This window comes from Megascapheus bottae, chromosome 14 (assembly GCF_031878675.1).
Source record: "Megascapheus bottae isolate mThoBot1 chromosome 14, mThoBot2.hap1, whole genome shotgun sequence".
NCBI lineage: Eukaryota > Metazoa > Chordata > Mammalia > Rodentia > Geomyidae > Megascapheus > Megascapheus bottae.
Window position 1 is genome coordinate 23,035,315 of NC_143522.1, and position 24,430 is coordinate 23,059,744.

The following is a 24,430-nucleotide window of genomic DNA, read 5'->3' on the forward strand; positions in this document are numbered from 1 at the left end:
CCTGAGTAGCTAGGATTATAGGTGTGAGCCACTGGAATCCTGCCAATTTTATACTTTAAAAATGTAGTACAGTTTCCAGCCTTCTCTTCTGTGGCCAGAGCACCCAAATAAATACATGAGGGTCTGAATTTCCCCAAGCACTGAATGTGAGTCTGTGGTCAATGGGCTCTTGTCTGGAGTATTCACACACAGGGACTGTGTTGTACCACCTTACATATTCCAGTTACTATTACTGTCCCTCTTTCATTCCATGTTAGGGAGGTGTGGCAGAAGAGAAGCTGTATTTGTGACTACTGCCAATTCACTCATGTTTACTGCCTCTGAACCTCCATATATTACAATGACAATGTTAAATCTCCTTGTAACACAAGTATAAGGAGAAAGTTGAGAAAGAGAAACGTAGAGTTTCCAGAGTCGTTGAAAGGATTGAGGCCCTGCACTTCATTTCTGATTCCTCAGCTATTTTGTGGTTGTTCATTTTGACTCTTTCCTACCCTGCTTGGCATATCCTGATTTTTTTTTTCTTTTTCCCCATCCAGGGAATCGAACTCAGGGCCTGGTGCTGTCCCTGAGCCTCTTTTTGCTCAAGGCTAGCACTCTACTACTTGAGCTGCAGTTCATTTCTGGCCTTTTTACAGTAGCTTATTGGAGATAAGAATCTCACGGGGACTTTTCTGCCCCAGCTGGCTTCAGACTATGACTCTCAGATCTCAGCCTCCTTAGTAGGTAGGATTATAGGTATGAGCCACTGGCACCCAGCTTGGCATATCCTTTTAACCAAAGTCTTGTTGAGCTCAGTGTTAGATAAAATGTTTTCTTTCACTACCTGCCCTTCATTTCTAAATATGTCATTTTATAATGCAAAAATATCAATTGAATGTCTTTTTAATCTCCAGTACTTGCTATCTTTTTAGTGTAAGAATGTTTCTGTTTTAATTTGACATCATGTATGTCTTCATGATGTACTATGTTCAGTATTTCTTTAATATACTCTAAAAACGGTATTAGTTTCTTCTAATAATAAGCCAAATCTCTGATTTTAAAACTTTAGTTAGAATTGATTTGGGGGTTTTTTTGCAACTCTGATTTTAAAACTTTAGTTAGAATTGATTTGGGGGTTTTTTTGCAACCAAAGAAAGTAGGCTTTGTACTTCTAATTACTGTAATTAAAAATGTACTATGTACTGAATTATGCTGAAAATGTGTGTGTGCATGCATCTTTTTGTGTTTAAATGAGCCTCACCTAGTGCTTTAATAAAAGCTCTTTATTCAAGTTCTTGTCCAGTAGAGGGCAGCAAACATAGTTCTTTTAAAACATTGGCTTCAGGCTGGGAATGTGGCTGAGTGATGGAATGCTTGCCTAAGCATGCATGAAGCCCTGGGTTCCATTCCTCAGTACCATATACACAGAAAATGCCGGAAGTGGTGCTGTAACCCAAGTGATAGAGCACTAGCCCTGAACAAAAGATGCTCAGGAACAGTGCCCAGGCCCTGAGTTCAAGCCCCAGGACTGGCAATAAATTAATTTTTAAAAAACAAAAAATGAGGGCTGGGAGTTTGGCCTAGTGGTAAAGTGCTTGCCTGGCGTGAATGAAGACCTGGGTTCAATTCCTTGGTCCCATGTGCATAGAAAAAAAGCCGGAAGTGGTGCTGAGGCTCAAGTGGTAGAGCTCTAACCTTGAGAAAGTCCAGTGCTTAGGCCCTGAGCTCAAGCCCAGGACTGGCAAAAAACAAAAACAAAAAAATGAAAACATTGGCTTGATTTTTTTTCTAGTTTAATTTCCAATAGCTAGTATAGGAATATTAATTAAGGCTTTTTTAAAAAATTACTTATTTTTTATTCTAGGCAAAGCTGGATATAGCATTTGGAACCCATCACACGTAAGTAAACTCCAAAATTGGTGAAGATATGGTTACTAGTGATGCCCTAATAATGATTAATGCATGCCTTCTGCAGGGAGAAGAAAAACATCCACCAGTAGTGGAATGGGTGGGTTGTTTAGGAATAACAATAAATGGAAGTATGAACCCATGACTGAAATTCTACTTTCTCTTCAGGACTTACTGGGTTTGGAAGTTCTGGGCCGCAGTAGTCATAGGTGATATTGGAAATGTGGGTGCCATGTACCCCAGCATGTGAGCAGTTATGATTTGAGTAAGAATGAGCTATACTGAGCAGCGTATTTCTGATTAGCTCACACCATGATACAATGAAGCCTGGTCTTACCAAAAGCTGTTAGCTTGAGATGCCTGCCCCAGCCAAGAGAGCCTGTCTAGTGATTTTCCAAGATGTACATGTAGACAGGAAAGCCCTTCTAATACTTTCTGCTGGACATGTTACACCTCATTTAAGTCACAGTTCCCTGGAAGGCCTTATCTCCTTTCTAGACCAATTGTGGAGCAGGGAAGTTGGCTTCCCTCTGGGAACAAAGCGATCTCCTAGGAAGCCATGTCTATCCCAAGTCTGGCTAGGACTGTCATTGTCCTGGTGACCTGAAATGGTGCTTCATGTGCTTCAGACTGGTGGTTTTGACAATGTTACTTGAAAAGCAGCCAGCATGGAAGCAGTTGAGGTCTTCCACAAGAGAGCAGGTGTCACCCAGATCCCATCTCATTACAGGTATTCTCAGTTGCTGGGGCAGGATCCACACACCATTCCTAATGGGTAGCTTTCGCCCAACCAACAGAGTTTGAGAATTGAGAGTGAGTCCATGTACCTAACTGACTCACAAAATACTCCTTTTGTATCTCTGAGCTTATTGGTGCCAGTCTCAACAGGGAATATAAAGTGCCTACCAGTAGAAATGGCTTAGTAGTACAGATAGCACGAAATGGGACGTCCCTGGCTCCTCCACTCAGCTAAGTCCCAGCAAGAAGACAATGCTACTTTAAGAGGACGAGCAGCAAGGCAAGGCCTGTCCCTTACTTGGGGTGATATATTAGACCACCAGCACTAGGTCCCTGTACTGGCCATGCGTCTGCCCTATTTAATGAGCGTGACAAGTAAATACACTCCCTGCACTTTTGGGATCTCAACCACGATCCTGCAGCTAGACAGTAAGGATAGCTGTATCTCTATGGTTCATTTGCCTTTGAGTTTCAGCATGTTAAAGCAATTAGAACAGTGCCTGGCGTACATCCACTGCCTCTACTCTTTGCAGGCCTGATTTCCCATGTGGGAAGGGGCTCTTTGGCCACCAGGCCACTTAGAGACAACACTGCAGGTCTCCCTCCTTCGGGGACTGCCCGTTGCTTGCCCTTGTCTGTTTTTAACAGTGACCTTATTAGCACACCCAGTTGTCTATGAGAAGATTAACATGGCTCCTCTTAAATTAATTCATAATTCTATTTGATGGGATTCACTGACATCAGCGCGTGATTTTCCTCGTAATTGATGCCTTGATTAATGGAAATATTTGTAAAGCTTCTATCATGAATCCCCAACTGGCTCATCCTTAATTATAATCAGCTGCTAACATGGCAACTGTGTGTGCCAATTTGCCCAGATTTCAGGGAGCAAATCGCATAGCTGGAAAGAAAACGTCTAGACAGCTGTCAATTCTCCAGCTTTGTGTGGATCTGTTTGCCAGCTTGGGTTAATTTCACATTTTGGCAAGAGCAGTGCTCATGAGCTTGTTCATTTGGGGAAAGTAATGGGTCATTGTTTTTGCCATTTGGGGGAAGTGTTGGGTCATTGTTTTTGCCAGTGTGGACTCAGTTACATTTGTAAGAATTTAGTAGCCGTTTTAACCTCTGAAGAAATGATAAAGTAAATCAGGCCAGAGCTACAACCTTGAAAAGTAACACTGTATTTAGGGAGAGAAAACTTAAATTGCTGACAGAATTGTAACAACTGGAGGAAACTAGATGTCAAAGCAGAGAACCAAAGGAATCATGAGTGAATCACAATCGTGCTTTTAACATTTAATGAGCGTACCCATATAATCAATCCCACCTGATCAGGAGGTAGAGGCTGGGGGGTTTGTGGTTAGAGACACACCATCCTAAGCAAAGTGTTACCAAGACTCCATCTCATCCAGCAAGTTGGGCCCAGTGGTACATGCTAGTGATTCCAACCGAACATTACCGGAGGCCCACGAGTTGGGATCCGAGCAAAAACATAAGGCTTTGAAAAATAACTAAAAAAAAAAATGGGGGTACAGCTTAAGTAGTACAGTACTTGCCTTGTAATGCAAGACCCACAGTTCAGACCCCAGTGCCTCTGAAAAACAAATAAAAGAAACGTGGAAAGGAATGTATTTTTATTTCGTTTACAACAGTCCTAAGGTGAGATTTATTCTTCAAGCTCTGAGATTTGTTCTTCAAGTTCTCTTGGACAAGAGCCTCAGCTGACTGGCTTCCCTGAGGTCATGTGGCTTCTGAAGAGTAGACTCAAGCTCCGAACTCCTGACTCTTGGTCTTACTTACATCCTCTTCTCCTTTTCACACGAAATAAAATAGGAGAAATGTGCTTGATATTGAGAAGCCTGGAGAAAGAGAGCTGACCCAGACCTGATTGAGTTAACAGGGAAGCAAAAGATTGTGTTAGCTTCAAGTACAGATACACCCTGATGAACTGTGTGACTTCTGTGGAAGACACCAGTGTAATAGGGCTGGAGTGTCTCACAAAGCAGCTTAAATTGAAACCCACAGTCAGAAATGTGTTATGTTTGTCAGTGCCATGCCATGGCTTGCCTGGGTGTAGAAACCAGAGCACATCTCTTTAAATAAATGAATAAAGTATATTCCGACTTGTCCCACTAGCCAAGCCACAAAGAGGTCGTACCCATACTTCATGGGGGAAACTTAAAAAACCTACAGGACATTCCTATTGCCCATCTTTGTGTGATGTCCCACAGGCCATAAGGGGCCAGACGAGGGCTGGGGATGTAGCTCAGTGGTATAGTACTTATAAGCCAATAACAGCAAAAGTAATATAATAATAAATAATAATAATAATAATGGGCTATGCCTGGAGACAAGGCTTTTCCAGAACCAGCCACATGGAGTGAAAATTGATATATTCTGAGTATTTTATGAAGATGATTTTCTACCTGTCCCTGAAACAGAATTTCTATAGTGGTAATGTTTAGAAGGGCAGATTATAATTTTTTTATGGGACATGGGGCTTGAACTCTGGACCTGGACACTATCCCTGAGCTCTTCAGTTCAAGGCTACCACCCTACTCTGGACCTGCACATTGTCCCTGTGCTCTTCAGCTCAAGGCTACCACCCTACCCTTTGAGCCTCAGCCCCACTTCCCATTTTTTCTAGTGGTTAATTGGAGATAAGAGTCTTCCGTTCTTTAGTGCCAAGGCTGGCTTTGAACTACGATCCTCAGATCTTAGCCTCCTGAGTAGCTAGGATTACAGGCGTGAGCCACCACACCTAGTTGGGCAGATTATAATCTTAATAAGCCATTTGTGTTATATATAATGGTTTAAGAATTCCTCTATTACATCTGTATCAGAAAGTATTGCATACTCTGAAAATCCTGCTACTGCTTTTTGCTCCCTTTCTGTCTTTGAAGGAAAATGATGCTATTGCTGTATGAAGAAGGCCTCCGTGTCGTCATCCACACTTCCAACCTCATCCGTGAGGACTGGCACCAGAAAACTCAAGGGTTCGTAATGCCTGCGCGCTGCATGGCAGTAACTGCCTGTGCTGGGAGGGGTCAAAAGCTGCAGTGTTCACTTTATTTGGGGCTTTGGTTGGTGGTTGCTGGGGACTGAACCCACAGCCCCACAGTATTCATTACTACAGCCCTGCCCCATTCCACTCTCTTGAGGTATAATCATTGGAATATAGTCATTCATCCACATCTGCCATTATTATAAGCATAAGTAGATCCTCCTACCACTGCCTCCTCTCTGTTTCTATACAAAATGAAGTCATGCTCACATACTCTCCAGCCAGGCAGACTGAGCAGCACGTACAAAGGCTTGAGCCAAGAAAGAGGCTGCAAAATGAACACATCCTTTTCCTAGCAGAACTTACCACACAGCATTCTTGGTTTCCATTCTTGTATTTATTTCCCAAGCAGGTATCAAAGGAAAACTCGGGGTGTTAATTAGTGTGACTCTCTGCAAGAAGACCTGAAATTGAGTGGGTTAGGATTTGGTTTTGGTTTATACCAATAGTAGGCCTTGAATTCAGGGCCATTCTCTACTCCTGATTTTTTACTGGTTAGTAGAAGATAAGAGATGCAGGGATTTGTCTGCCTGGGATGGCTTCATACCTTGATCATCAAAGGATCTCAGCCTCTGAGTAGACAGGATTACAGATCTCAGCCTCTGACTAGACAGGATTGCAGATCTCAGTCTCTGAGTAGACAGGATTACAGATCTCAGCCTCTGACTAGGCAGGATTGCAGATCTCAGCCTCTGAGTAGACAGGATTACAGATCTCAGCCTCTGAGTAGTCAGGATTACAGATCTCAGTCTCTGAGTAGACAGGATTGCAGATCTCAGCCTCTGAGTAGACAGGATTACAGATCTCAGCCTCTGAGTAGTCAGGATTACAGATCTCAGTCTCTGAGTAGACAGGATTACAGATCTCAGTCTCTGAGTAGATAGGATTGCAGATCTCAGCCTCTGAGTAGACAGGATTACAGATCTCAGCCTCTGACTAGGCAGGATTGCAGATCTCAGCCTCTGAGTAAACAGGATTACAGATCTCAGCCTCTGAGTAGACAGGATTGCAGATCTCAGCCTCTGAGTAGACAGGATTACAGATCTCAGCCTCTGAGTAGACAGGATTGCAGATCTCAGCCTCTGAGTAGACAGGATTACAGATCTCAGCCTCTGAGTAGACAGGATTGCAGATCTCAGCCTCTGAGTAGACAGGATTACAGATCTCAGCCTCTGAGTAGTCAAGATTACAGATCTCAGTCTCTGAGTAGACAGGATTACAGATCTCAGTCTCTGAGTAGACAGGATTACAGATCTCAGCCTCTGACTAGACAGGATTACAGATCTCAGTCTCTGAGTAGACAGGATTGCAGATCTCAGCCTCTGACTAGACAGGATTACAGATCTCAGCCTCTGAGTAGTCAGGATTACAGATCTCAGCCTCTGAGTAGACAGGATTACAGATCTCAGCCTCTGAGTAGACAGGATTACAGATCTCAGCCTCTGACTAGACGGGATTACAGATCTCAGTCTCTGAGTAGACAGGATTGCAGATCTCAGCCTCTGACTAGACAGGATTACAGATCTCAGCCTCTGACTAGACAGGATTACAGATCTCAGCCTCTGACTAGACAGGATTGCAGATCTCAGCCTCTGAGTAGACAGGATTGCAGATCTCAGTCTCTGAGTAGACAGGATTGCAGATCTCAGTCTCTGAGTAGACAGGATTACAGATCTCAGCCTCTGAGTAGACAGGATTGCAGATCTCAGTCTCTGAGTAGACAGGATTATAGGCGTGAGCTTCCCGTGCCCCACTTCATTTTATTATTCACTCTTTGCTTTTATTGTATATATGCTAGATTTAATTTTTGGTCTGGGAGTGCTGAGATTTTTTAACTTCTTAAAATTTGTTATTAAAGTAGTTGTACAGATATAGTTTTTGAAACCTTAAGCAAAGAGGTTTTTATTAAAGAGGGATTTTAGCTGCCTTCAGATAAAGTTCAGCTTTCTTCCCTCTCTTTTAAACTCTTCGCTATTAGCAGCTTTTCTTGTTCTTTTTTTTTTTTTTTTTTTATGTTAGCCACTTAATATGTCTCTGCCTGCTCTAGCATGTTTGCTACTCCTCTGTGTTGGAAGAAATGCAGACACTGGTGTAACACCATTTCAAAGTCCTCCCAGCTTGGCCCCAGGATATGGCTGGGCCAGAACTAATTCAGAGCATCCTTCCTCAAACAGGTTTCTCCCAAGGGACAGTGATGCCTGGGGTTGAATTGAAATCCAGCTTCCAGGTGCAGAGCCCTGGGCCTACTCTACCTGTGACCCAGTACCACTGATACACTTTGGTACTTGGTGCCATTCCAGTTGGTTTTAGGGTTGAGATGTCTGCATCCCATCTGGAAAAGCTTCAGCCACGGGACTTGGCTCCACTGAGTTCACACCCTATGAGTTCACACTCTATGCCTCAGGGCTTCTACACCAGGTCTCAGGGTAGCCGGCTTGGAGTTAGACATTCCTCTATAACCCCATCAGAATAGAAAAATAGAGAAACTGTTTTTAAGTGCTTCCAAAGTTTGTGGTTGATCCTCACATGATATTAAGTATGATATATTCTCATGGTAAAAGTCAGAAAGAATATGATATGAAAATGTCTCAAACCACTGAACGTTCATTTTGAAAATGGATTTGTTTATTGAAATAGATTTACACATGCCCTTTTCTTAACTGGGATCATTTTTTTATTTCTTATTTCCCACTTGGCTAAAGAGCTACACTAATGTGGTCATGATGCTAGATTCATGGCCAGGTATTCAGAAATAAATGTGATTTGGATGGGAAGCCAGTGGAGGGGTGTACGCAGGCGTGATTTCTGTGTCCTAAGAACCATGTGAAGACACATGGAGGCCCTTTCTCAGGGCCAGTGTATAATGACCATTTGTGCTCCTAGCCATTAAAGGTTAGGATTTTTTCTGTCTGTTTTACATTTCAGAATCTGGTTGAGCCCCTTGTATCCACGAATTGACCATGGAGCCCACAGAGATGGAGAATCCAGAACGCATTTTAAAGCTGATCTCATCAGTTACCTGCGGGCTTACAACGACCCCGCTCTCCAGCAGTGGATGGACACCATCCAAGAGCATGACCTCTCTGAGACAAAGTAGGCGTACATTCTCCTACCGCTGCCTCAGTTTCATCTCTTACAAGTGTAGCACTCAGGGCCTTGGGAGGGGCGGTGTGTATTTCTTTGTGCTTTGCCAGGGGAGGAAGGGGTGAAAGCAGATTTGACTGCTGCCTGCATCTCGTGACACTCAGGCGTTGAAAGTGGCAGTGCATCTTAAGCCTCCCATTGGGTCCTTCTTGGAATTAGTGGCTTCTTCACAGTTGTAAGCTGTTGCCAGCTGAGCTGCTGAGACTCTCTTGTACAGTCAGGAGACATGAGTAGGGAATGGATTGGCCCTGAAATCTCTCAGGATTATATGACTTCCATGGGGATTTTTTTTTTTTACTTTTACCTGGCAAAGCAGATAGTCGTGTTTAATAACTTGGATTTTATTTATTTTTTTAGTGTTTACCTTATTGGTTCAACTCCAGGACGCTTTCAAGGAAGTCATAAAGATAACTGGGGACATTTTAGGCTTAGGAAGGTAATAGAACTTTTACTATTTTAACAATTGCTTTAAAAATGATTGTATATTGTTGCTCTGTTTACATTTATAATTGTACATTTTAATGGCAACCTCACAATATTTCCAGTAAAATTTTTGGAGACAAGCAGGGTGTGGTTTTGTTGGGGGGGGAGGTGTTTGAGTACATCTTACTCTGTAAATAATTTTCCAGTTGATCAGCCCTTACCTGGAATTCTCAGAATCTACTTTTTCAGATCTCGAGATATTTGTATACATACCACAACATATCTTAGGGATGGGACTTGAATCTAAACAAAATCAATTTTTGTTTCTTGTGTATATGTGTGTATGCCAGTAATGGGGCTTGAACTCAGGGCCTTGAACTTTGACTTAGTTGGGGTTTGTTGTTTGTTTTTGACATCACTGATTCCCCCACAGCTCTGCTTCTGGCTTTTTGCTATTTAGTTGGAAATGAGCATCTCAGTGATTTGTCTGCCCAGGTTGGTACCAAGTCCTGATCATCATATCATGGCCTCCCAAGTGGGGCGGTTTGAAGATGGGCCGAAGCCACCAGCACCTGGCTTCCATTATTTTTAATACATCTTTGTTTTTAGTACAAATCAAAGAACTTGGAAATGTTAACACTTCTGCCTTCCTGCTTTTTTTTTCTCACCAGTCCTGGGGCTTGAACTCAGGGCCTGAGCATTGACCTTGGATTTTCTCAAGGCTCGAGCTCTACCACTGGAGCCACAGCATCCCTTCCAGCTTTTTTTTCTATGTATGTGGTACCGAGGAATTGAACTCGGTCTTTGTGCATGCTAGGCAAGCACTCTACCACTAGGTCACACTCCCAGCCCCCTTCCTACTATTTTAAAAAACATTACATGCTTCAAAAGTATTTCTTAATGTGAGTATGAAGTTGATTCCTAATCTCTCTAGCATTTCTTAGCAAATTAGGCATTTGGAAAGTGAAGGTTCATATTCAGACGTATTGTGCATTTCTGCTTTTATCATCAAGTGACTGCAGCGTTTCTGTTTATTCTCTGGCAGCTTCTGAAGGAACATGCCTCATCTATACCTAAAGCTGAGTGCTGGCCTATAGTTGGCCAGTTTTCAAGCATTGGCTCCTTGGGAGCTGATGAGTCCAAATGGTTGTGTTCTGAGTTCAAGGAGAGTTTGGTCACACTGGGGGAGCAAAGCAAAATGCCAGGAAAAGGTGCCCCTGCACTTCATTTGGTGAGTTTTCTTCCTCCTCAAATTAATGCAGGTCTGTTCTCTAGAGAAAGATTGAGATGCGATCTTCTTGGCCATGAATGCCTTTTTCAGTAATTTTGACCTGGAGAGCTCAAGGTTGATGTTGTTATTTTGAATTGAATGACTTAGTATCAGCCTGTGCTGGGGATTGGCTGGCTTGTGTCCTTTCTGCCAGACTGGCCTGTTGTGTTTCTAGTCTTCCTTTCAGGTTGGTAAGCCAGTGGTGAGGGAGGAACTATTTGGTATAATAGTGCCACCAGAATAAAAAGCTGTATTAATTATTTAGAGACCTGTGATCCCATTAATTTTACATTCAACTCAGTATTAATTTGGCATTTCAGAGGGGAAAGTATTCAAATCAAAGTATAATTTCTTATCACACATGTACACACTTCCTAGGGCTTAATTACTACATGTTCCCTTTTTTCTTCAACAAGATGAGAGCTCTTATTAAAATTGAAGCTTACAATTTGTTTTAGGTTAAGTATTTTCTGCTTTAACATAATTTTATTGTTATTAGTACGGCATTATACAGAGGGTTATCTTTTCTTTTTTTTTTTTTTTGGCTGATCCTATGGCTTGAACTATGGGCCTATGACACTGTCCCTGAGCTCCTTTTGCTCTACCATTTGAGCTACAGCAACTACTTACAGCTTTTTCTGTGATTAATTGGAGTAAAGAGTCACAGACTTTGCTGCCTGGGCTAGCTTTGAGCTACAATCCTCAGATCTCAGCCTCCAGATAGACTAAGTATTTTCAGTTGAGATATGCACTTTCTTGAAAGCTGGTCATCATTTCTTTTTTTTCAGCACAGCACATTCTGAGTTTTATTGTTTTTCTCTTTTCTGATCCATCTTCTTAATTATTAGATATACCTGATTACTCATCTTACTATCATTCTTCTTTATAGATCTATCCTTCTGTGGAAAACGTGCGGACCAGCCTAGAAGGATATCCTGGTAATTGCTGGGGACGCGGTCTTAGCTGCTATGGGCCTGCATATTGTTATAAATGTCCTGGGAAAATGTTTACCAATATTGGCTAGAAATGTGGAGATGAGGTAGAGGCAGGCTCAGTTAGTAAAGTGTTAGCCAGTAAATGAAAGTCCAGGTACCAAGTTTGAGACCCAATCTTGGACCACCCCCCCACACACACAAAAACCCCACAAACAAAGAAAATACATAAATGTGGAGATGGTTTGCTCTGAACTGGGTGAGGGTCATAAAACAGGTTTGTGGGAGATGGTACCACTTGGGTTGGACGGCTGGTGTATGTTCTGTATTCCTCACAGTATCCCTCTGCACACTTATTCTACCCATTTTTACCAGTAAGGTACCCACTCTGCTGCTTTAGATATTCATCTGAAGTCAGCCTCCCTTGGTACTCAGTACCTTGGCTCACATCAGACTTGGCTAATGTCTCCGGTACCAGGCAGTCCTTCTAGGTTTGAATACCTAATACAGTTCATTTGTTTTAATTCTTTAAGTAGTTGTACAAAGGAATTTTCAATTCAACAAGTCAGGTTATGAGTATGATGCATCTTGAGCAGTATCACTCCTGATACAGATAAGTTTAAGATCTAGATTTTATGATTATTGCTGCCTCTACCTTCATTGCTAGTTATTCGAGATCTTCATCTGCAAATGACCAGAGTTTTACTTTGCAAATATCTTCCATTCATTTCCCTTAACCCATTGCTAAGCACTAAGCCTCTGTGAGGAATTCACAGCACTCTACACAGTGCAATCAAGTGATGTGAAGTGAAATCCCAGCGACTGAGTGCTATGGAAAAAGCAGCCTAATTAGCATCACTGAGGGCTGAAAGCAGAATGCACTAAATTACAACTAATTCAGCCCATTTATTACTTAACAAATTAGATGTAGCCATGTCAGAAAAAAAAATCTCAGAATGTTCTGAGTACAGCATCCTATTTGTTGCTTCTTAATGGCAAAACTAAAATTATTTCAGACTCTTAGACATAATGGTAGTTTTCCTTTTATAATTTTTCTGCACCTCTAATAAGTTAGATCTATTTAATGTGCACTTATCATGGGGAAGAATATGGTATTTTCAATAAAGCCACTTTAACTGATTTGAAATGGACTGGGGTTTTAGTTATTTTCAATAAGAGTTACAACACGCCATGGTGGATCTTGGAATTGCTTCTGGTCTTTAGGTATAGAAGACTGTGGAGAAATTCAGCAAGTTAGGAAAGTCACTGATAAATCCACAATGGAATTTTTTTGCCTTTCAAAGATGCACCTGGCTTCTAAGCCAGGTATAGTGGCTCATATCTATAATACTAGCTCCTTAGAGGCTGAGATCTGAGAATCACTACTTGAAGCTAGTCCAGGCAGAACAGTCTATGATACTCTTATCTCCAGTTAATCACCAAAAAGCTCAACGTGGAGCTTTGGCTTAAATGGCAGAGTATCAGCCTTGAGCAAAAACATCAAGGATGATGCCGGGCCCTGAGTTCAAGCCCTAGCACTGGCACCAAAAACAAAACTATTTCTTCGGATGAAGTTACAAGTTGATTTTCATTTACCTTCTCACTGCTAATTATAAATATTCTTAGTGAGGAAGCTCAAATAAAAAGTCATTGTTTTTATTTACTTATTTTCTTTTTCTTCTTTTAAAAGCCGGAGGCTCTCTTCCTTACAGCCTCCAGACAGCGGAGAAACAGAGCTGGCTGCATTCCTACTTTCAGTAAGTAATTGGTCCAGAATGCTGCTATTACTTCTTTAGGAGTAAGGATGTTATTTCTGTCTATTTTGTTAAAAAAGGAACCTTATGTAATGTAGCCCTCTCCCTTCATCTACATATGTTACTGATAGAAATACTTTAAAAATCAGGTTTTGGAAATATTTTTAGAATACGATTTTAATACCAAGAAGTAAAATTTATCTCCATCAGGCTTCTATTTAAATATTGGCATGCAGAGAAAATGATAAATAAAAAGAGCTCACTTGGGGTAGTTTATATTTACATAGGTAGCATTTTCCTTCACTTTTCTGTAAGTAGAAGAGAACCATTCTTCCTGTACTCTGATGGTGTGTGGCTGAGCTTGACCTCAGCCACTGTTCCCAGGGAGCCAAGATGAATTTTACCAGGGTCCAGTGAATTAATGAATGGAAGAGTGAAGGAATATCATTGGTTTAGCCCAATCCTATGCTTCTTTCAGTAGGTGTCTTGTGCTGGGAACTGGAAGTGCAGGCAGGATTACATGTCAGTAGCTTTTTCCTCTGCATGTGTAGAGAGGAAATCACTACTTTGTGGAGACATTGTCCCTTACAAGGACTTTCTATTGAGCTACTTTCAGACTCAGATGACTAAATTCACTTGATGAACATGGTGAGTCTCCCTCATCCTAATTCTGTGTTAACAAGCTGAGGGGCAGTCCCCTCTTGTCTTATAGTAATAATGGCAGGCTGGGAGAGAACCCACCTACTGCCATGGCACCCGGAACTGAAAAAGAGAACGCAAAGCATCTTAGCTTTGAAGTCCTGCGTACTTTTCAACTCATTGGTGGGTGCATTTTGTCCCCTTTGTATTTGTTTCATTTAACAAGCTTTCTGACGCCTCTAACTCAGCACAGTGTACGACTTTGATTCCTACCATTAAGAGTTCACAGCCTAGCCATGTGTCATGTATGCAGGTGCAGATAAAAGCACAACAGAAATGATGCATCTGGGGGCTGGGAGTTTGGCCTAGTAGTAGAGTGCTTGCATGCATGAAGTGCTTGCATGCATGAAGACTCGGGGTTCAAGTCCTCAGTACCACATGCATAGAAAATGCTGGAAGCAATACTGTGGCTCAAGTGGTAGAGTGCTAGCGTTGACAAAGGCCAAGGACAGAGCTCAGGCCCTGAGTTCAAGCTCCAAGACTGGCAAAAAAAGAAAGAAAGAAAGAAAGAATGCATCCATGCATCCATTCAAGTGGTGTGTGTGTGTAAAAGACAAAAGGCAGTATGCCAAAAGGATTTGGCTGCTTTGGGGAGCAATGTAATTTTTTGATGTACTTACTTTCTAAAAGGATTATGTTATTATGTTTATTGTCTGAATGGTCATGGAAATGGAAATGTGTTCCTACTATTTTTTAGATTATAGGATTTTGCTTTTTATGCGGTTGTTTCCTAATATTAGAATTATAGTACAGTATTCTGTGCTTTCTGAATGCTCGGCAGGTATTATATTACTTGAGTCATATCCCCCAGCTCTTTTTTTTTTTGGCAAGTTTAAAACATGTATTTAAAATACAATTTATAAAATGCTTAATATGCTGACTCAGGAGCCCAAGGGGCAGGGCTGTCCCCCAGCTCTTTTTGCTTTTAGGGTTTTTTTTTTTCAACATGTCTCATTGTTTTGTTTTGTCGGTTGTGGGGCTTGATCTCAGGTCCTGGGCACTGTTTCTGAGGTCTTCAGCTCAAGGATAATGCTCTACCACTTTGAGCCACAAAGCTACTTTTTCTGGTTGTTAATTGGAAATAAGAGTCTCACGGATTTTCCTGTCTGGAGTGGCTTTGAACTATGATCCTCAGATCTCAGACTCCTGAATAGCTAGCATTACAGGTGTGAGTCACCAGTGCCTGGCTAGAGAAGACTAAGGCCAGCCTCTAACCATGATCCTCTTACCGATGACCCCCCACCCAGTGAGGGTGACAGGAATGCCCCACAATGCCAGCTTTTGTTGAGATGGCATCTTACAAAGTTTTCACCCAGGCTGGCTTCAAGCCACCATCTTCCTGATCTCTGGCTTCTGAGTAGTTGGAATTACAGGCCTCCCATTTTGGATTACTTTTCTAACTAATCATTTATCTTCTGTCACTAGTAAGTGGTCAGCTGAGACATCTGGCCGCAGCAATGCCATGCCACATATCAAGACATACCTGAGGACCTCACCAGACTTCAGCAAAATCGCCTGGTTCCTTGTCACAAGGTAAGTGGCCCTTGCGTTCCTGATGGCAGGAATTGTTCAATGTAGCTATTACGCCCATCTGTTGAGTAGATTGGTCTGTGAATTGTCACTAGCTTTCAGCCTATGTATGTCATATGGAACTCAGATCAAGGAGGCCCCCTAGTAATCCCTTTGTAGAGTATATGGTCAGTGCCTGATTTGTCCTGTCCATGTTTATAAGACTTGCATACACTTTACATTTGTGTCTGTGATAATCATGGGGACCCAAAAAAAGACATTTTGGATAAATATAGAAGAAACACGAAATGTTTAAATTAATTTTATCCTTCATTAGTTTCTATGTAGGTAATTTAAACTTCAAGCAAATCTCCTAGGTGCCCTTTATAAAAACATCTTGTTAAGATGGCATAAAATTGGCCCACTGAAAGTCTTCAGAATAATGATTTCACATATACACAGAATTGTGCAGTTGATTATCATAATCTAATTTTAGAATATTTTCATCGTTCCTGTTAGGAACCCCCTGGCATTGGCATTTTTGAGTCTTTATTTTAAGGAAGATAAATCGCTTTGCCTTTTGAAAACAGAGCTGTGCCAGGACATCAGCACCTGACTCCCCTAGTCTGAACGCAACCACTGGGCATCTCTTCATGTCTCAATATCATAATCAATGTCACACCAACTCATTAAGTATCACAGAAGAGAATTGTTTTCAAGTTATTTTCCCTTTTTATTTGAAGAGAAATGGGGTGGGGGGTAGTTAGACAGAGAAAGAGAACTTTAACAGCCTTTAACCATGGATCCTTCTATTTTGATTTCTCCATTTAATACTCAACTTCTGTACATTTCTAAGTCAAACTCTATGAAACTACTATTGATTACTGTGTACCATTGTAAATAAGCAATTTAGTCTTTGCAAGAATTTAGAAAAAAAGAAATAGCTTCATAAAGAGAAATGACACTTGTGAAAAGATTTTAGGAGAAACACATAGAAATAAAAGCAGTGGCTCACATCAGTAATCCTGGCTGTTCAGGGAGCAGGGATCTGAGGTTCATGATTGGAAACCAGCACAGAGAGATAAGTCCAAGATACTCCACAAACGCAGAAGTGAAGCTGTAGCTCAAGTAATAAGGCATATGAGCCTTGTGCCAAAACACCAGGCAAGAGCAAGAGGCCCTGAGTCTTCAGCCTGTGCTCATCTCTTCCCTCCTACAGCTCTTTGAAATCTTCAGAGCTCTTTACAAGCCCAGGTCCTCCCATACTGTTGTGTCTGATCCTGTACATGCAAATGAGCTCAAATTTTAGTATGATCAGCTTGTACTAGATGAAGTGATGGGATTCACCAGGGCACAGTGTTTTGCCCTGAAGAGTTTCTCCGATCCTCCAAGTCCTTGAGCTGTATAGGCCCTGGAGTGGTATGAGGTGACTTAATCCACAGGCTAACGAATACCTCCACAATCACAAGTAGAATCCGATGAATTAATGGAAAAGAGTAATCTCAGTATGGATATCATGTTGCTACTGACAACCTCATAGGACCACTCTGAATTAACTGCTTCACTTCCATTCCCCCCATGTCTGACAGACACGGTTCCTCTGTTCAGGATAAGGCAGACATCTGTAGTGTTAATGTGCAAGGGTCATTTGTTGAAAACTTAATCACTAGTGCAGCCAGGTTGAGAGGTGTCAACCTACAGGCAGTGATTAGACCATCCTCACAAATGGAGAGATCCCATTATTGAAGAGTTGGGTAGTTGACAGAGAAGTAAGCTCGTGATATAAAAAAAAAAAAAGGTAGAGCTTTCATTTCTGGCTGAGGCACACAATATCCAAGTAAACGTGAAAACAACAGGCAGAGCCAGAAGCAAGTGTGATGTGTTGAAGCATGTCCAGAGCCATCAGATTGGGAGGTTAATGCTCAGGCTGAGGGCAGGAAGGCCCCAGCCCTCACAAGGAAAAGTATAGTGGGCAGCAGAACATCTGACACATACCCTCAGCTGCAGAACAGGTAGGATGCCAGGACGCTGGCAGCGGGAGTGAGGGCTAGGCCTGGTCACAGAGAGCTTGGCAGTAATGATGTCATCTCAGGAAGCTCTGAAGGATGAGGATGGATGTGCTCAGCCAGGCTTGGCCACATGAAGAGATGACAGCATTTCTCTATGGGGAGGAGCTGGTAGGAAGATGCACATGGGGATCCAGGATGGGGTGGAAGAAGGGAAGGAGATTGTATAGAATAACAGGAAGAGCATGGGTTTGGAGTTTGGTAGAATCAAGTTCACATTTTAACTGTGCCTCTTGCCATTTGAGTCACTGACCCTCTCCAAACCTATCTCCTGACATCTGAAAGTCTGGTATAAAGGGCTCCAGATCACTTTTACGTACACTTGCCACCAAACAGGAGTAGGTTCTCAACCTACTTCAACCTGTCTCTCTTACCCACCTAGGGAAGCTTAATTCTGGAGATCAGTCATAGCTGTCAGATAAAAATGCCATCTGCTGTAACAGAAATAGGAAGGCGTATAGCCCTTTGCAGTGGCTGCACAACCCCTAAGATCAGACTATACTTACAAGCCCCATAGTAACCTCAGAGTGTGTCATCAGGCCCTTGATCCAGTCTGCTGGCTCTCCTAAGTCCCTCAGTCACCAGGGAGACCGCTATCAAAATGTCAGACCTTGCCGGCACCCAGGGAAAGAATGTAATTGGCACTCTGCAGGCAGACAGTAGCTGGCTTTCACCTATGTGTCTCATTCAGTTCAGTCATTACAAGGTCTTGTGAGGTTACATTATACTCTCCCCAGATGAGAATAAAGCTGCCGGGCTGAGGCAGCACCACGCATGACTCAAAATATGAATTGCCCACAAAGGCACTATAGGAATGGAGGAATTAACAAATGCTGGCCGCCTGCACCAGTAGAGTTTATGTTTGACTGAACTCAAGTATCTTGTTAACATTATTTAATTCCAACTAACCATTCTGTACCAGAAGATTTTCTCTTACTAAGAGCCATCACTTTGTCTTTCCCATCAGTACTTGAACATCCCTTTCTCTGAGAAGCCCTCCTGGACTGATTGCATAATACCTAGAACTTCCTGCATGATCATTGTGCCTTTGGCTATTTGTGGCATAATTATCTGGCTCCCTTGTAGAACCTCAGGCCATGCTCATCTGTCATCTGCAACATACCCAGTGCCTGGCAGGGCATCTGGAATGCAGGGTACATTCAGTACAGACCATGTGAATGTGTGTGCGTGCATATGCATGCGTGTATGTATATGCATATGCATGCCACTGTGAGACTTGAACGCAGGACCTCATGCTCTCCTTAGCTTTTTCACTTGGGGCTGGCAATCTATCACTTGAGCCACAGCTCCACTTCTGACTTTTTGCTAGTTAATGGAAATAAGGATCTCAAAGACTTTCTTGCCTGGACTGGTTTCAAACCGATCTTCGGATCTCAATCTCCTGAGTATCTAGGGTTATAGGCCTGAGTCACCTGTGCCTGGCTCAGCACAGATTTGTTCTCTGGGAGCTGATGAAGCCTGGGTAGGAGTGTAAACTATGACAGAGAGGACCAGGCTAGATACCTAGTAGAACACGAGAGAGCCCTTCAGGATGATTTCTAGGCTGGAGGTGTAACTGGTAAGGAGATGGGGCTGCCATGGGCTTCACTGTGAAAGTTAAGAAATGATTTCACACAGGCAGTAAGTGTGACCACAAGTACCATGCTTTAGCTTCAGAATGCTAAGGGCCCAGGTAGAGCAAGGAGCTGCCCGTTAAATAAAGAGGTCCCTAGAAGGCCTGGTTGATGGGGTGACATTTAAGCAACGACCTGGGAAAGAAGAGAGCATGTGGTAAGCACGAGTTGCTGGGAACGCAGGGAATGGGGTTTGCCTGCACTGGAGAAGCAGCGGTGACCCCCTCTGACTGGGGAGTTCAGAGCAGGAGCTCTCAAGTGGCCACAACTTTCCTCATTTTAGAGGCCAATTGCCTGTGACAACTCCTGGGATTTCCGTAGCTTTATTAGTCATGGGTCTGTGGAAGACAGTTCTACACCAATGCATGTGGTTATTTGAATTGGTTGGAATCACTGAGTGCTTTTTAAGAAGATTGTTCCAAAAGCCCTTCTAAAATAAACAAGGTTTTAATGGAGTCTGTTTTTGCTTCTCCACAGGGCACTGTTGGCCTATTGTTCAGTGCTCTCCTCCAAAAGCCTCTTCAGTGTTTCTAATGCATTGTGGCTCCTCATTTCATTCTGCACACTTGGTTTGACATAATGTCTTACCTGTTTTCTGAACTGAAGTTTATCTTCCATCATTGAGCAAAAACAACCCTTGAATATACTCAGCATTCTGAAGCTCTGGCTCCAAATACCATTTAAGAAGTGCATTCTTACCTGGAGGCAGAGGAGGCAGCTTGATCACAGGAAGGACTTAGCCCTGCCCATCAGGCTGTGCCTAACAACTATGTTTACTATCAAAAATAATAGTCTTGGGAAAGATTAGTAGGATCCCAGGTGATCTGATTTCCTTCTTTAGAGATCTCCCCTAGCCAAGCCTGGTAGCTCATGCCTGTAATCCTAGCTACTCAGGAGGCTGAGATCTGAGGAGCAAGGTTCAAAGCCAGCTGGGGCACAAAAGGAACTGAGACTCTTACCTCCAATTAACCTCTAGAAAATAGGAAGTAGAGCTTGACTCAAGGGGAGGGCGGTAGCCTTGAGCTGAAGAACTCAGGGACAGTACCCAGGCCGAGTTCAAGCCCCATGACCCACAAAAAAAAAAAAAAAAAACAAAGAAAGAAAGAAAAAAGAAAGAGAAAGAAATCTCCCCTTCAACGTTGTTTTTTGTCCAACTGACACTTCACCAGTGTGAAAGCTCCAGGCAATGATAGGACTTTTTTGTGTGTGTGTATGTACCAGTCTTGAGCCTCGAACTTGGGGCCTGAGCACTGTCCTTGGGCTTTCTCAAAGCTTGAGAGCCACGGCACCATTTCTGGCTTTTTTCTATATGTGGGGTACCAAGGAATCGAATCCTGGTCTTCATGCATGCTAAGCAAGCACTCTTATCACTAGGCCAAACTCCTGGCCCCAGAGATGGGACTTTTAACAAGACTAGCTTTCACTTTCCCATTTACTCTCTTAAATACGAGCATATCGCTTTTTTTTTCTTCTCCTTCATTATGTGTTGTGATTGAGATTTTGGACTGGAATATTTTTCGAAAGTCCTGAGTCATGTTTTAGTGTAGAGTTGCTATAGCTACAACATCACTGAGAAGCATTAAATTCACACTGAAATCATCCTTTAAAAAATTCTGTTTTATTACACTTTCTGCATTAGAAATTTTTGTTTCACTCTAAGAGAAACTGAGCCTGTAATTTTGTTTCCTACCAAAATACTCATTCTAATTTTTGGTAATTATTTCATGCTCACGTTTGCTGTCACACTGACAGATATAGAGCTCAAAAATTTTTGAACAAGTGATTGAGAACTCCTTTAGACTCCCTTCAGACTGCTCCTCGGCTTTTGTTTTTCTCTCCTGTTATCTAGAACAATTATGCTACTCCTTCAGTGTCTATCTCAAATCCTCCCCTCTGAAAGAACCTTCTAGTTAAGCAGGCTCAGTGTATTATGTTTCCCTTTAGGTTTGTATCCATTGTTGACTGAAATGCCATTGTTCAGTATATGACTGTATTTGAATCAAACCGTTTTTAAAATGCTGTCTTTTAAAATAGGTAATATGTATGTCCAGTATGAAAAAGGTGCAGACAGCTCATCCTGCTGCTCGTGTGCCCTTAGCTGCCACCATACTTTTCAACTTGAAACCATCACTACTGGTTTCCTGGGTTTAGTGGCTTTAGCCCTATTGACATGTCAAGCCTAGGGTCCTCAAGTGGAAACATTAGCTACCAGCAGTATACTTCTGTGGATATAACCTGAGCCAAGAGTCCAAACATCCAAATCCCTAACTGGGCTGCCACTTACTAGTCAGGCCATTTAAATTTTGGAAACTCATTTATAATACAGGCGTGTGTGTGTGTGTGTGTGTGTGTGTGTGTGTGTGTGTGTGTGTGTGTGTGTGTGTGTGTGTGTGTGTGTGTGTGTGTGTGTGTGTACCCATATTCAGCCTTAAACTTGGGGCCTAGATACTGTCCTCTAGCTTTTTTTGCTCAAGAATGGCATTCTATCACTTGAGCCATAGCTCCACTTCTGGCTTCTGGGTGGTTAATTGGAGATAAGAGTATCTAATGAAGAACTTTACTGTGGTCCTCAGATCTCAGCCTTCTCCTGAGTAGCTAGGATTATAGTCAAGAGCAACCAACCCCTAGAAATATAATATAGGCTTTTATCTGATTTATAGAATGCTGTGGATGATGATGGAATGCACACAAGAAGACTGCTCCTTAAACAGTGTGGAATGTGTTTAATGTTAATTAATCACTTGATTAACACACATTCATTAAGCCTCTTGAGACTTACAAAAGCAGCTTGGGCAGCTTGTATCTGGTTGTTTAGATAACACCTTAACATAATTTGACCACATTTCTCCATAGATAACAGCTCTTTCTAACCTCAATAGTACCTTACATTGACAGTTGGTCAAGACTATTCTCTTTCATCAAGACAAGAACATCTAACCAGATATCAGTGTTCAAAGAAACTTAAAGTAGCTTTAAGTTCCACTTTTGAAATGTTTTACTGGCTGGCAATTTCTCTTTTGTTTGGCTGCTTGTTTTCATGATAAGTTATTTATGGTTTTAATATCTTTCTTTCCATCTGTTTTGATCCTGTGGTGAAACTAGCTCATGTTTGATGAGCAGCTTGTTGTTATAGGAACTATTGGGACATGATGACACATATAGTGTTTAAATGTTACCACAGCACAAGCAGGCAAGAAGATAAAGTCTTAGGAAGAACACTTGGCTAAGAAGATACGAGTGCCTACATGTAATTGGCAAACCCAGGGAGAACAATCATGAGAGCTGTGCATTGTGGGAGGCAAGAAGCAAGGTAGATGCTAACACGTGCTGGCGCGCTGTTAAGGTTGCCTAGCAACTGACAGGCAGCATGAGATAGTCAAGGATGAGCAGAAATGTTGGTGCTGCCACTTTGGGAGAAAATGAGACAAGTGCTTGACTACAAAATCGCTGTGGCTTTTTGAAGAAACATGAAAGGAAAGATATTCTCCCTCCTCTGCTTTTCAATTTCGCTGTGTAATTCTTCTCTGGTGTCTGTTCCTTTGATTCTGAGACAGTGGGGTTTTTCCCCACTTCTTTGTCTGAGTTTCTTGGTGGAAATTAAATTGAATCTCCCCTCCCACCACACACACACTAGGTAAGTAGATAGATAGATACATAGATAGATAGGCATAAATCTGGTATAAATACATATATTTCTAGATGTACTTGGGCAGATGTCATTGCCTGCCATAGCCAACTCCTAAATATTGAGATTCTTTGGTTTGCTTCATGTACTCAGATATAAATAAGAAATGGTTTTCAGCCCTGCAGCCTGAGGACAACTTCCTTCATATGGTAGAGATGGTTCCAGGTTATGCATTCTGGTGTACAGGGAGCAAAGGCAGAGAGAGTGTGACCCTTTCCGGGTTTGCACAAGCAAGTCTCACAAGGCATCATTCCTTGAGACCCCTGCCCTCAGCCTGCAGTTTCCTGTACCCTGTCGTTTTCATTGTTAGTCACGAGGTGTACCTGTGGCTCAGGTGATTCACTCCTTGGTAGCCCTCCAGCTCCTGCAACTGACCTCCTGAGAAAACCCACAAATATTAGCATTGCATACATAATGCTTAACCTAAGCTGACAGAGTTCTTTTTTTTTCTTTTGTGTTTTCTTTTCTTTCCTTTTTCTTTTTTTTTTTTTTTCCTGGTCCTGGTGCTTGAAGTCAGGGCCTGGGCAATATCTCTGAGCCTCTTTGTGTTCAAGACTAGCACTCTACTACTTGAGCCACAATGCCACTTCCAGCTCTTTCTGAATGGTTTCTTGAAAATAAGAGTCTCACTGGACTTTTTTGCCCAGTCTGGCTTCAATCCTCAATCCTCAGGTCTCAGCCTCCTAAGTAGATAGGATTATAGGTCAGAGCCACAGGTGCCCCACCCTTTTTTATTTTAACACATTTAATCCTTCCAGTTAGAGCAAGGGGCTAATATTACCACTATTTTAGGAATAGGAAAGCTAAAGCACCTACCAGGTAAAAGAAGACAGCCAAGCCTCAAGCTTAAATACTTTGATATGAATATTTCTTGTCTAAGCTTTGTTTATAGATACTGAACCAGACAGGTATATTAAGGGCTCTGCCTTCAAGAACTTGCATTCTAGTTGGCATAGCTCTCTTGAGCCTCTGCCATGGAACTGAAACTGCCGACTAAGGCCCTGGAGAGAACATAGCCCCAAAACCCCTGTGGCCCCTTCTGTCCAAAGCAACAGTTGTTCAGTTTTCCTTCCTCCCTGCTACACCTCCTGCCCTGACCTTCCTAATTGCTCCTGGCTCTCCACCCAGAAGATTCTAGTTTCCTTCCCTTAGTTTTACTGTAGGATTGCCCATCTGTAAAGATTTTAGTTTCTGCTGATCATTTATTGGTCTCATGAGCAAGCTCAGATGACTGGGCCTTAGGGACAATGGTGGTATCAGGGGTGAATGGGGGGGGGGGGCCAAAAACCCCTGGGAGAGCTTCCCAAACACCTCACCTCCAATAGGGCAGCCTGGTACCAAGCCTTTTGCACATGGGCTTTGGGGCACTCTTATCCACACCTTAATACCCATTAAATAAATTATTCTACTCAGGAGTGATCTCTTCTCTCATCCTTCCTCCACCTGCTTTTCAGTAGATACTTCCATTGAGGCCCTAACTGCTACAGTTCCCAGAACACACCCACTAAAAGCAAACTACAGAGCATGCTCTCAGTAGTTGACAGATCTAGCTATTAATATCCTAAGGCCCACGGGCCCAGCAATGCATCTTGCAAAAGTCTGGAATATAGAGTTGAAAATGC

General features: G+C 42.4%; 1 protein-coding gene across 6 annotated transcripts in view; it reads left to right on the plus strand.

The window, feature by feature from the left end:
• Positions 1 to 24,430, plus strand: part of Tdp1 (tyrosyl-DNA phosphodiesterase 1) — a 58,545-nt gene that overhangs the window by 13,248 nt on the left and 20,867 nt on the right. For all 6 annotated transcript variants that reach the window (XM_090344689.1, XM_090344687.1, XM_090344686.1 and 3 more), the window contains exons 6-13: positions 1,847 to 1,881; positions 5,532 to 5,624; positions 8,618 to 8,785; positions 9,194 to 9,272; positions 10,305 to 10,490; positions 11,419 to 11,467; positions 13,152 to 13,218; positions 15,340 to 15,447. In XM_090344689.1, coding sequence (XP_090200815.1) covers positions 1,847 to 1,881; positions 5,532 to 5,624; positions 8,618 to 8,785; positions 9,194 to 9,272; positions 10,305 to 10,490; positions 11,419 to 11,467; positions 13,152 to 13,218; positions 15,340 to 15,447 — 785 coding nt within the window. The remainder of the gene's footprint in view (positions 1 to 1,846; positions 1,882 to 5,531; positions 5,625 to 8,617; positions 8,786 to 9,193; positions 9,273 to 10,304; positions 10,491 to 11,418; positions 11,468 to 13,151; positions 13,219 to 15,339; positions 15,448 to 24,430) is intronic.